This window comes from Peromyscus eremicus, chromosome 8a (genome assembly GCF_949786415.1).
Source record: "Peromyscus eremicus chromosome 8a, PerEre_H2_v1, whole genome shotgun sequence".
In the NCBI taxonomy this organism is placed as follows: Eukaryota; Metazoa; Chordata; class Mammalia; order Rodentia; family Cricetidae; genus Peromyscus; species Peromyscus eremicus.
The window spans coordinates 80,638,662-80,651,779 of NC_081423.1; the positions used below are offsets into that span (position 1 = coordinate 80,638,662).

The following is a 13,118-nucleotide window of genomic DNA, read 5'->3' on the forward strand; positions in this document are numbered from 1 at the left end:
GGTCCACTGCCTGATTGGAAAGGAGACGCGCTATCCTGTTTAGGTCCCTGAATGGAGAAGGACAGCATGGGCCTCCAATCCATCTTTAGCATCGCCTCTAAAGGACCCTGGGGCTCTTCCTTCCTCTGGGGTCCCCTTCTCAGTGGATCACTATCAACCCTCTGATCACCACTAGATCTAGAACCAAGCGCCCCGGTCCTGGTTAGCTGGTACCAATGTCCTTCAGCCTGGTTAACCCTAGCCAAGTTCTCTAGCCAAAAGGAGCACTGAATTCTCTCTCCCCCACCTTCCGCTCCCCCACCCCGTTTCCAAGGTGATTCTCCCACCCGCCCCCTTTGCAAGGAACAAAAGCCAGTTTTCGGAACAGACAGAAATAAGAGGAGAGACGTTTTCAACAGCACTTACTATATACCTTTACTTTTTAAATCTTAATGCAATGCGTTGTGTTTTGTTTTTTAAGCATGACACAAAGACAAAATAAGTAGGTCCTGTAGAAACCTTTGACTTTTGAGAGGAGTGGGACTCACACCGGAAGGACACTGAGAGCGAAGGAGATGCCACGTGATGACTTAGACCCAAAAGCTGTGGTCAGAGTTAGCATCCAAGAGGGAGCAGAAAGGCGGGCGGGAAGTGTGAAGGATTGCCTCTGTCTGGAATGTTCTGTCCTCCCACCCTCCACCTCTCCATCTCACCCCATCCCCCAACTTTTGGCCCGGTCCTGTTGCCTCCTTTATCGGAATCTCCGTTGTCTAATGGATAGGGCCCAATGTCAAAGATCTCTTGCTTTCGGGCAGACAGAAGGTGAGGGCTGGGAGGGGGGTCCCCCAACACACTCAGCAGGTTCCCTGTGTCTCCTCAGTGAGGGGCAGTTTCATCTGTGGCCCTGTCTGCACCAACTTGAAGTCTTTGGTCCAGCTCCTCAGTGACAGTCGAGAGGACAGTGGCAGTCTCTCTGTCCACTGTTTCCACCAGCAAACGACTGGGTCTTCCGGCCGGTGCTAACCATGTGGCTTCTGGTTGGCTTCAGGCTGGAACATCACTTGGTGGTGGCCTGAGATTTCATCCACTGAAGCCCAGCTGGCAGCCTGCAGGGAGGGAGGGATGGACCACAGCACAAAGGCCCATCAGCATTTCCCATAAGAGGATGGCTGGAAAGCTCCAAGCCTCTGCCCGGGACAGACTGAGAGGGTAGCCAAGGTTAGAGTCAATCACTTAATGGTAGAAGGGAAGTGAGTTCCAGCATGCATCAGCACCCACTGTGCTGGGGGCTGGGGCTCCTGGGGAGAAGCAGTCGTCCTACAAAGCTAGCAGAGGGAATGGACAACACATTAATAAGCCAACAAATATGGAGTCGGAGGCCTCTGGCAGCTCCGGGAGGCTCCTCTAAGGCAGCTTGGAGCCTCACCTTCTGGGCCCTGGAGCATGTCTCTGGACAAGCCTTCTGCGTCCCCTTTTGACACTAGGGGCAATAGCCGGGTGACCTCAAAGGCTTGGGAAGAGGCAAGATCCTCACGAGGTGAAAAACACCTCCAGAGCCAAAGTGGAAACTTAGCAAAAATGTCTGCCATCACCCAGCTTAGCCTGGCCCAGGGTATGGCACAGGACCCAGGGAGTACTGTGAACTAGACTACAGATTGGAGACCAGAGTCCCGAATGGGTTGAGGTGACAAGCATGTCGCCAGAAATCTGTGGTCCCTCGAATTCTCTTAGAGTTTCCTTTTCTTCCAGAAAGTGTCCAGACAGGGGAGATGAATGGAAATTTCCAGGCCTCATGAAAGGCCCTTTTGGAGAAATCCAGCCCTTCACAGTCTGAGGTGTTTGATCCAAGTACTAGGATCCTTTATCCTCAGCATGGGCAGGTCCACATGTGCACATACAAAGTTTCCCCCCAACTATTGCCAATTTTTCTTTCCTTTCTCCACCTTCCTGTGTATCACTTTTTTGTTTGTTTGTTTGTTTTGTTATGTTCTTGGTTTTTGTGGCAGGGCCTTGATATGTAGCCCAGGCTAGCCTTGACCTCACTGGATAGTGGAGGAGGAGCTTGAACTTCTGATCCTCTTGCCTCTGCGGCCCAAGTACTGGGATTGCAGGTGTGCAATGGTTCAGGGCTTCAGACATGTACGGCTACAAGCCATCCCCAAGGCAGGGGTTTTTGTCTGGTTTGTTCACCACTGTTTTTCCCAATTCCCAGAATAGCACTTGGCACAAAGTAGGTATTCAAAAAAGCGTAATGAAGAAATTGTGCCAGTCACTCTCTGCAGAACTGGGGGAGAGGGAAGTATGGTCCCCTCCTTTTACAAGAAAATCAGAGAGTCGGTGACTTCCGCCTTGGAGGCCAGTCTCCTGAGGTCTTTCCACAGCTTCTTCCTCTTCCCTAGGACCTCAGCTATCCACGACCATGGAGACAAAATCAGAGTTACCCTTGCCCTTCCACCATTTTGTCCATTTCACTGTCTCCAAAGAGTTTCTCAGTCTCTAAAATCCCTGTTGTTTTGGTGGAGTTTTAGCGCTTACCGTTAGAACAAGCCCTTGGAGCCCAGGGCCTCTGCAGGCTCACAGGACCTTAGCTTTGGGCCTGTGTCCATCTTACTGGGCCAGGAGCCAACTGTGGGCCAGATTCTGACTGGAAAGAGACAGGAGGGGGTTCCTGTAATCTTCTGCCCATCAGCTGGGCCAGGCCAGGGAAAGGTAGGGGACTAACCCTTCTCCAGGGAGAGCGCAGCAGCCCTGGATATGCCACGGTGGTCTTTGATGGCATTGAGTGTGAGGACTTGGGAGATCTCTGCTGTGGTCATGGAGTCCTTCACATCCTGCTTGTTGGCAAAGATCAGGACTGAGGCATCTTGAAGTGCCTGTAGGCAGAAGAGCCCGGCCCAGGTCAGCCAGCCAGCCAGCATCCCTCCCACAGCCTCAAGAGTCCTCTGGGATCCCTGCCCAACTGTTGTAGCAAGAGAGGCCCATGGCCCGATGAGACAGAGGTTGAGACCCAACCGACATTAACAACCCCATCAAATGATGCTACAGCTCATGGGACATCTTCCAACTGCTCACAGATGGTTACAATAACCTCAGACATTGTTTTGTTATTGTTGTTTGTTTGCTTGTTTGTTTTTTCAAAACAGAATCTTACTCTGTAGCCCAGACTGGCCTGGAACTCTAGATGGAGCCCAGGCTGGCTTCAACCTCATGGCAGTCAGCCTCAGTTTCCCAGATTGCACATGTAAGAGCCACCATTCCCACTGTGAGGTAGAAACTAATGATCTTCCTTATTAGTAGAAATGAAGCAACTTGCTCAAGGTCTCACAGTGAGTGAGTGGTGAGCGCAGTCCTTGAACCAGCAACTCTAGCCCCTATACTCAGTTGTTCTGAGAGCATGGACAGGACCCTTTATAATAAACGAGCATGCAACCAGCCTGAGAGCACACAGCTGGTCTCACTGGATGGCTTCTCAAGTTCAGGGGGCTTACCTCATGGGCCAGCATCTTATACAGCTCCTCCCGGGTGGTCAGCAGCCGATTCCGGTCTGTACTATCGATCACAAGGATGACAAACTGCCCAGCAAGAGCGAGGTGTGAGCTGCAAGCTTTTTCTTTGGTGAATGTACTTCCTACCGATGGTTAGGCCTCTGCCCTGCCCGAGTGCCAGCCCCACAGGAGAGGAGCTGTGCAGCCTGCCATTCGAACCACGATGGACCCATTTTTAATCACCTTATACTTTATTCTTTGGAGACAAAATCTTGGTATGCAACCCAAGCTGGTCTGGAACTTATGACCCTCCTGTCTCCATCCCCCAAGCGTTGGGATTATAGGCATGGACCACCACACTCACATCTTAGGATTCGAAAATCCTTCTCTTTTACATTCGTATTTACGTATTTATATTTGTTTTGTTTTGTTTTGTTTTTTAGGATTCAAAAATCTTCACGGATGCTATACAATGTTAAGTAGCTGACAATTGTTTGTTATTATTTCCTTTTCAAGACAGCTTGAGTAACCATTGTTCAATCACATCCCAGGTGGCAGAAGCTAGGCTCAGAGAGTGCGGTAAGTGATTGACAGGCTAATACACAGCCACTGGCCTCCCAGACATGCTCCCTCCTCACCTCAGCATTGGAGTAGTATGTGTCCCAGGTGGAGCGCAGAGTCTCCTGACCCCCTAAGTCCCACATGAGGAAGTGAGTCTTCTGAAGAACAATTTCTTCCACGTTGCTACCAATGGTTGAACACGTGTGAACCACCTCATTAGTCAGGCTAGGGAGGCAAGAGAAGGCTCTGAGGTCTTGGCCTAGCTCTGACCATTGCCCCCCACTCCCAAAGCAGCTGAATCCAATTCAGAACTGCTCAGCCCTGGGGGACCAAGCAGGCGCGGAGGCCTACATCCTGTGATTGATGGGGGGGGGGGGGGGGGGGATAATGAGTTAGTCCAAATGTGGACTGGTACCCCATAGAGGAGGGGCTCCTCAGAACCATCCCAGAGGCCCAGAGGCTTGCAATATTGTTAAGCTCCCAGATGGTGGCGTTGCCTCTGGACTGTGAACCACACTAGAATTGTGGGAGCTGTGAAGAACCAGTCAGATTTGAGTAAGGACCATCAGACACTTCCCTGGTTTAGAGGTGAAAAAAAAAAAAAAAAAAAAACCTTATTTTTATTTGTTTTCATTTTGGTTTTTTTCCCCCCCTGGGGGAAGATTTTGTTTTTCTTTTTTTCTTTTTTCTCTTTTTTTTTTTTTTTTAAATGGTTGTATCTCATCGTATGGTCTCAAATATGAGATGTTCCTGTCTTAAGCTCCAGAGTGCTGTGATTATAGTCAAGGACCACTATGTCCCGTTACACATGTTTTCTGAAAGCTCACCAAGAAGTTATAAGGAGGAAGATTGGGAGTGAGGACTTCGTACTACTTGAATTTTTCTTTTCTAATCTAATGTAGAGTCTCAAGAATTCTAGGCAAGCACTCTACCACTGACTGATCAACACCGCCAGACCTTTTTCCCCCTAATATTAATTAATTAATGTCATACATATATTACTTTCTCAGAGAAGCACTTGCCCTAAATAAATAGATACTTTGGAGTCTCCAAATCAGGAGAGACTCCATCCTGAGCGAATGCCTGGGAAAGTCTGGGTTGCTGTTTGCGGAGCTTGTGCAGCAGACCCGGAGCTGCAGAACTTCGGGGAGCTTGTATAGATAGCTTCGGGGAGTTCACGGTCCGCCCAGAGTTTGGAAGTTGGAGAATGGAACTTGGAGAAGTTAACTAAGGTGCAAAGGTGAGAAGGACCCTGCCGCCAGGGGGAGCCAAGAGCAGCGAGGCGAGCAACCTGGCATTCCAAACCCGCCAGAACTGAAATGCGATCAGGACTGATTGCGGGGGGCGGGGGGATTAGGGGTCGCCCACAGCTTGCAGGATTCAAATCCAGGCCTACAACCACTAAATCAGGAAGGTCACACCAGCATCCACCCATGAATCTTCTTGTCTACAGCTGCCCACGAACCCAGGGAAGGGCTCTGGTGATTGGTCCAAATGACTATCAGTCTGGTGTGAAGCCTAGCCCTCTCCGTCCACCCAGTAGTTACTTACAACTGGTAGAGAATGGTGGTCTTTCCTGCATTGTCCAGTCCCACGATGATGACTTTGTGCTCTGAAGGGATCCAGGGGAAAGACAAGGTCAGAGCCAACCCCGAAAGCCATGGGCTCGGGTGTCCCCAGTAAGCTTCTTGTCCTGGTCTCTTCCTCACCCTCCGCTCCTGCCTGGTGCCCTCTCCTCTCCCGGCTCCACCCCTCTCCTGGCACTCTGCGAACCCAACCACCATCTCTCCATCCCTAGGGTGCCCTGGGAAACGCGTCCCCGGCGGGCTGGGGACCTTCCCCCTCCACCCCACCCCTTGCCCTATCCCTAGGATGCGTTGGGAAACGCGTCCCCCACGGGCTGGGGACTGCATCACTTCACTTGCCATCGGACAAGACCCAGCATCTCTCCAGGAATGTGGAAGAGAGAACTGACCCCATCCCATCTCCCTCCACATTGCTAGAAAGCGATTGTCTGAGGGTCCGAAGTACGCTGGATTCTAAGTCACCATCGTAGGAAACTGGCTTATCCAGGTGGCGCGCAGCCCAGCTAGGTGGTGGGGTAGGGGCAGGAGGCTCTCCCACCCTCATGCACTGAGCACATTGAAGCGCAGAGACAGGAAAAGTGCGACTGGGAGAGCGGAGAGGGGGCCGTGGAGCATATGGGAGAGCACACAACGGACTCAAGAAGTCCCAGGTTCCCAGTCGGTCTTCTCCAACGACCCCCAAATCTCAAGAGCCCCAGAAGACAGAGAAATCAAAGAGGTCAGTCACTAGGCTGTCCAGTGCGCCCCTTACCCTGGCTCCCAAAGACTCGCATCAGTTTGGCTATTAGCTGTCCCATGGCACTCCCGGAACTGGTGGGCGGGGAACCTGGGGGGCTCGGTGGCCTCCGGGACCAGATCTGGCCTCAAGCTTTCAAAGCCCCGCCTCGGGGAGGGCCGGACCTGCTGCTCCTATCAGCTGGGGGAAACCCCAAGCGTCACCTTCCAGACCTGGGAATCCCACGGGACGCTGGCACCTCACTGGTGCTAAGGGACTAAGGGACGTCACTATGAAGACCGAGTACCTGACCAGGGGCCCGAAAGTGCAAGGAAAATCCCAGAGTCCTCTTCACCCTGAGAAAACTGAAGAGTTTGGACCATCTGCTCCAAGTGCCCCAAGTCAGCAATGTGTAAGGCGAATGCCTGCTCTTCCTCCCCCAACAGCCACCGCTGGGGCAAAACCCTCCAAGGGCGGTCCAACTTTCTGACATTGCGACACAGCGTTGTCATCTACAAAGTTCCACACTGGAGAGCCCTGCAACTGAGTTACAAAACAAACAACAAAAAAAAACCTCAGAATGATTTTGCCAAACCAATCTCTTATTTTTTAAAGATTTTGTTTTGTTTCTGTTTTTTGTTTTGTTTTTGTTTTTGTTTTCAGACGGTTTCTCTGTGTAATTCTGACTGTCCTAGAACTCGCTTTGTGCTTTTTAGACCAGACTGGACTCGAACTCAGAGATCCACCTGCCTCTGCCTCCAGAGTTATGGGATTAAAGGCATGCTCCATCAAGCCTGATTCCTTAAGAGTTATTTTTTTTTATTTACGTGTGTGTGTATGTGTGTGCCCCATGTATGAATACATGTGTATGTGTACCTTCGGAAGCCAGAAGAGGTCCTCAGATCCCAACTTGGATACTGGGAACACAATTTGGGTCCTCTGGAAGAGCAGCAAGTGCTTTTAATTGCTGAACCATCTCTCTAGCCCCTAATTACATATTATTACGTTTTCTCGTTTTGTGTTAGGTGGCATTCATAGCTATTCTTGGCTACATGAATTGCATATAGCCTATAGATCATGGTTGGACATGCCTAAAATCACGATAATGGCTGGAGATGGCTCAGTGTTTAAGTGCATCACTGCTCTTCCAGAGGACCCAAATTCTGTTCCCAGCATCCACATCAGACAGATCACAACTCTCTGTTGACTCCAGGTCCAGGGAATTTGGTGCTTCTGGCCTCTGCTGACACCTGCACTCATGTGCACATACCCACATGCAGACACACACACACACACACACACACACACACACACACACTTAAAAATAATACAAATAAAAAATTTAAAGTCACAATGTAGTGGGTAGCCATTCCAGCTTTGATCTGGAAGTTCCAACCCCCATTGAGACTTCGGCAACTGTCACGCCTACAAGGGCCCATCCAGATCTCGGGTCTCCAGGCACCTCCCTTGGCCCCGCCTTGTAGGCGTGACAATTGCCAAGTCTCAATGGGTGTTGGAACTTCCAGATCAAAGCTGGAATGGCTATCCACTATACACAATGTCCAGGTGTGGTGGCGCACGCCTTTAATCCCAGCACTCAGGAGGCAGAAGCAGGTGGATCTCTGAGTGTGAGACCAGCCTGATCTACAGAGGAAGTTCTAGGATAGCCAGGGCTACACAGAAAACCAAAAATAAAGTAAATTCATAAGAACCTCAGGTAGGGGGCTGGAGAGATGGCTCAGTGGTTAAGAGCACTAGCTGCTCTTCCAGAGGACCTGGGTTCAATTCCCAGCACCCACATGGCAGCTCACAACTGTCTGTAATTCCAGTTTTAGGGAATCTGATACTCTCACCCAGACACACATGCAGGCGAGATACCAATGCACATTAGAAAAAACAAAAACCCTCCAAACCCTCCAAGGGCGGTCCAGCTTTCTGACATTGCGACACAGTGTTATCATCTACAAAGTTCCACACTGTGAGCCCTCAGGCAGGCTCACGGGTCACATCCCATCTTTCAGCCGGTCTCCAGCTGATTCATTAGGAGAAGTGGGCTTTCCTAGAAAAGAACAGGGGTCTCCTTTCCTCTTGTGAGTATCCCTAGTCAGTTTCTGGAGAAATCAGTTGTTTCTGCAATCCATTGACAAACAATGCTCTGGCAGTTGACCAAGGTTGGAAGTCTGCAGACAAGAGCATCCAGTCAGTGACCCCGCAGAGGGGAGGAGTCAGGGGTCATGGCATAATCTGTAATTCCAGCACTAGGGAGGCCGAGATGGGACAATCCTGAATTAAAAACCAGCCTGGAATGCACAGTGAGACTGTCTCAAAGAACACAAATCAATCAATCTCTCTCAGCAGAGGAGAAACGGTCTTTTTATTTGTTGATCCTTTTCTGTTTATTTTTTCAGAGGACATGTGATGGCCTGGTTTCGAACTCCTGGATTCCTCCAGCACTCCTCCTGCCTCAGCCTTCTGAGTGGCTGGTCCACAGGCTCCAGCAGCAAGCAGACCCAACAGAGGGTGACATGGGTCACCAGGGAAACAGCAGGTCCAGCAGGAGGAAGAAGACAAAAAAAAATAAAAATAAAAAAATGTGCTGTTTGTCAACGTCACAACCTGGGGAAAACCCAGAAAGCCAAAAGAGAAGTGGAAAAGGCAAGCTGACCTCAGGCTGAGAAACTCCGAGTCCCAGACTCCACAGTCCTTCTCTGGCCCTGAGAAAACTGGAGATCTCTGATAGTCTTCTCCTGCACTGTGAATCAAGGCGGGCTCCAAGAAAGCGGCTCCAGTCATCACCCCCCAACACCCTGGAAGTGGGCTCCTACAGCCCCTTATGGCTGACTGCCCTCTACAAGGGCAGCAACCCTTAGCTGCTGCTCTTTCTGCCTCTACCTCCCCTGCTGTGCTCAGGGCCTCCTCCTCCTCCTCCTCCTCCTCCTCCTCCTCCTCCTCCTCATGCCCTACCAGCCTTTCTTTTCTTTTCTTTTTTCTTTTTTTTTGGTTTTTTTGAGACAGGGTTTCTCTGTGTAGCTTTGCGCCTTTCCTGGAACTCACTTTGTGGACCAGGCTGGCCTGGAACTCACAGAGATCCGCCTGGCTCTGCCTCCCGAGTGCTGGAATCCCAGGCACCACCACTGCCCGGCTCCTACCAGCCTTTCTTAAGGACAGCTCATGGTCACTGACTCCCCACTCCACAAGCTTTCAGTGGCTCTCCGCTACCCACTGGGTTTAGAACAGCCTCCTCATGTGGCCTTCAAGGGCCTCCATAAACAGCCCCCGTCTGTCTTTGCAGCCTGCCCCACCAGATTCAGCATCCCCTGGTCTTCATTCGGATAGGCCCAGATCTTTTCCTCTGCCTTGAATGCTTTGAAAGGGAAACCCCTGAGAGCCTTTAACTTAATTGTTATCATTGCTTCCTATTCTCCAAGCTCTGGCTTGCTTCTGCTGCTACAGAGACACCCCCCACACACTCTCTCTCCCTCTCTGGGGTCTGTGGATTGGAAGCCTGTTTCCTGTGAGTCCTACAGTGTGGAGCTTGAATCCTATTCACTGGCACATGTCCCCCTTCCCTGCCTTGTCCAATGCCTGTCTTATGATTAAGGAAGAGAAGTCATTGGATTGTATTAGAATGAGTTAAGCTATAGCCTGGAGAATGCCTGGTTAGAGCATTAAAAAGTAACATGGGCTGAGTGGTAGTATTGTGATTTTATTTTATTATTGTTTTGTTTTGTTTTGTTTGAGATAGGGTTTCTCTGTGTAGTTTTGGTGCCTGTCCTGGATAATGACCTGTAGACCAGGCTGACCTCGAACTCACAGAGATCTGTCTGGCTCTGCCTCCCGAGTGCTGGGATCAAAGTCGTGCGACACCACCACCACCACCTGGAGCATTGTGATTTTAAGCCACAGGTAGAAGCAGGCAGATCTCAGTGAGTTGGAGGCCAGCCTGTGTACAGAGTGAGCTCCAGGACAGCCAGGGCTGTTACACAGAAAAACCCTGTCTCAAAAAACAAAAACAAACAAACAAAAAGTGACATGGGCATCAGTATAAGAGGCCTAAGGAAAGCTGGGATGTTTGATGTTTGTAGTGAGCAAAGAAAAACAGAACCAGGCCCTGGAAGTGGGCCACTGACCTCCACAGGCTCACCCAGGCACATATAACAGACTCTCACCCTACGTTGTTTTTCACTCTCCTTGGTGAGCAGCGTTAGAAGATTACAGAACTGACTGCCACAGTCCACACAGTCCATCTGGGCTGATTCCATTTCAGCCCTAGGAAAGGAGCTGGTGTGGAGGCTGCGAGACTTGCCGGGGGCACAGAGGGTACTTGGGGAATCACTGGTGTTTCAGCATTGCTACCATCTGGTTCCTAGGGGGACAAAGGCATCCTGCTCTGTCACTCAGTAGCAGAATTGAAAGTGACACTCTGCAGGCGCACTAAGTAAACAGAGGAGAACTGCCTTGGGGACTGGGGAGGGCTCAGGGAGGGGTGAGCTTGGTTTGCTGCTCCTCCAGAGGTGTAAGTTTGGTTCCTAGCATCCATGTAGGACAGAGGACCCGACATCCTCTTCTGGCCTCCAGAGCGTTTGCAGACACACTTCTCCTAGAAGGTTTGATTTAGAAGGGAGCGCGGACAGACTTCACCAAGAAAGCCATTACGGGAGCCAAAACAAGACTTAGGATATTAGACTGGAGCCATGTCCCTTCCTAGGCCAAAGTTGAGCCTCAGTTCAAGCCAGTTTGTTTCAGGATAGTGAACCCTCGGGCAAATCTGGGCTCTGTGGCTTATCCCACTTCAGCTCACTGGGGCAGCGTCCACCAGAGATGGAAGCAGCTGGTCAGAGCAGTGAAGGAAAGGTATCCCCCTGCTTCCGCTTCTGAGTCCTGGAAGTGACAGTGGAAGCAAGGGCGGCTGATGTCATGGCTGTTAAAATCTTCACGTGCTGACAGCCACCAGCTTGCTGACTGAGCAGAGTGGGTAGAGGGCTGTGGTTACCTGGAAACCAGGCTTTCTCCCCATCTCTATTATCTACGCCAGCTAGAACTGCCCACCTCTAAGTTCTGAGCAAATGCAACTGTAGGCAGAAGGTGTACAGAAAGACAGAGCGTGTTCACACACCTGCTTCCTCCTCCTCAACTCCTTAACCCCCACTCTTCGTAACGTGCGTGCTTCCTGGAGCAGAAGAATTAGTTGAACTTGGGGGGGTCACAGGCACTACAAAATTCAGTATCTGTGGGGGCTGGTGAAGTCACCGCTGGTGACTCCCAATTTTCTCGCCTGCCACCTCCAACTTACTTCCTTCTGAGAGCTTCCAATCCTGGATCCTGTAGGGTTCCTCTAGTGGTCAGTGCCTGTCTTCCCCTGTGGCCTGGGCTAAGCCCCCCTCCTTTCAACCTGGAGTATCAGCACTGTGCAGGGAAGGCTCTACAGGCCCCACACTGCACCCCTATCTTGCCAGGGCGACTTACCATCCTTCAATTCCTGCATCGGTTTCAGAACAAAACTCAGACTCCTTAGCATAACGTAGGCCTACTGTGACCACGCCCCCTCTGGCCGGCGCTATCCCCACACTTTGTTAGTCAGGTGACAATAGCATGTGGTGCATGTCCTCCTTTTCCTCTGCACGAGGAATTTCCTCCCACTTCTCTGTCTAGGTTAACCTAACCATGTTCCCAGATTTCAAACCTTCTCTGACCTCCCCTGTTAAGGGAGTGGTGTTCCCAGGACCAAATGCTCCCCCACAGCAAGCTACTCAGAGTGGTATCTGCGGTTCCCAGTTTGACCTGTGCCTACCGTCTAGATCTTTAATAAATGCCGGTTCCATAGCTAAACACAGAAGTGAGCAGTTGATTGCCTTCAACTGAAACGTAGAGAGAAGGCTAGCGGGCAGAGCAAGGTTCTCAACAACTCTATCAGTTCCCCCAAGGGACTCTGGCATTGGCCTGTCCAGTTCCCTGTCGGTGATCTGCTGACTCCTCAGCTGTGGGCATCAGGGGTCTGCTGTCACTCTGCACACTAGAACACAGTCTTTGGGCAGAAGCTCTCAGGTGGAGGACCCAGACGTTCAAGTCCTTTAGAGCCATCACCTCAGAAACAAGACCCAGCAGGGTGAGGAAGCTTGCAGGTGCTGCGTGGGGTAGGATATGGGTGATAGGCCACATCCTGCCACCTGCTTGATGTATTCTCTTCACATGTCTCAGGGGGCTGGTCTCTACCACCTCTTCACATAAGCGGATAACCTCCTCAGCTCTGAAGCTGGTTCTCAGAACCCACATGGTGGCACATCTGTGACCCTGTGATCCCAGCACTCAGGAGGCCAAGGCAGGAGAATTGCTATGAGTTTGAGTCCCACTTCAACTACATGAGTTCCAGGTCAGTCAGGACTACATAGCAATCTCTGTCCCAAAATAAAATGTTCTGGCATGGTGGCTCACACACACCTGGGACCCCAGCATCTGGGGAAGCTGAAGCGTGTCCAGGCCAGCTGGAGACACAAGGTGAACTCCAGGTGAGCCTTGTCTACACTGTGAGACCCTGACTGGGAGGGTGGAGGGGATCCAAAACCCAAAAACTGGTTGCTGAGAGCATGGTGATATATGCCTTTAAACTCAGCACTTGGGAGGTGAGGCAGACACACCTCTGTGAGTTCCAGTTGAAAAATAAAAAGAATCCCAGAGGAGTTGAAGGTCACCCCTCCCTGATGAGGTGAGTTACTAGGGTAGAGGGAGATCAAAGCAGAAAGAAAAACAAAAACAAAAACAAAGAGTGCATGTGTCTTTAAGATGTGAACCTGG

At 50.8% G+C, this 13,118-nt stretch overlaps 1 protein-coding gene across 1 annotated transcript; it reads right to left on the reverse strand.

Annotated features, from left to right (window-relative positions):
* Positions 1–1,059: 1,059 nt before the first annotated feature.
* Positions 1,060–6,408, reverse strand: Arl5c (ADP ribosylation factor like GTPase 5C). Its single transcript, XM_059269658.1, has 6 exons — positions 6,363–6,408; positions 5,577–5,637; positions 4,103–4,250; positions 3,468–3,551; positions 2,702–2,852; positions 1,060–1,085 (listed from the first exon to the last, which is right to left on the reverse strand). Exons 1-6 carry the CDS (start codon positions 6,406–6,408, stop codon positions 1,060–1,062), a joined length of 516 nt encoding a protein of 171 aa, XP_059125641.1.
* Between the last annotated feature and the right edge of the window lie 6,710 nt (positions 6,409–13,118).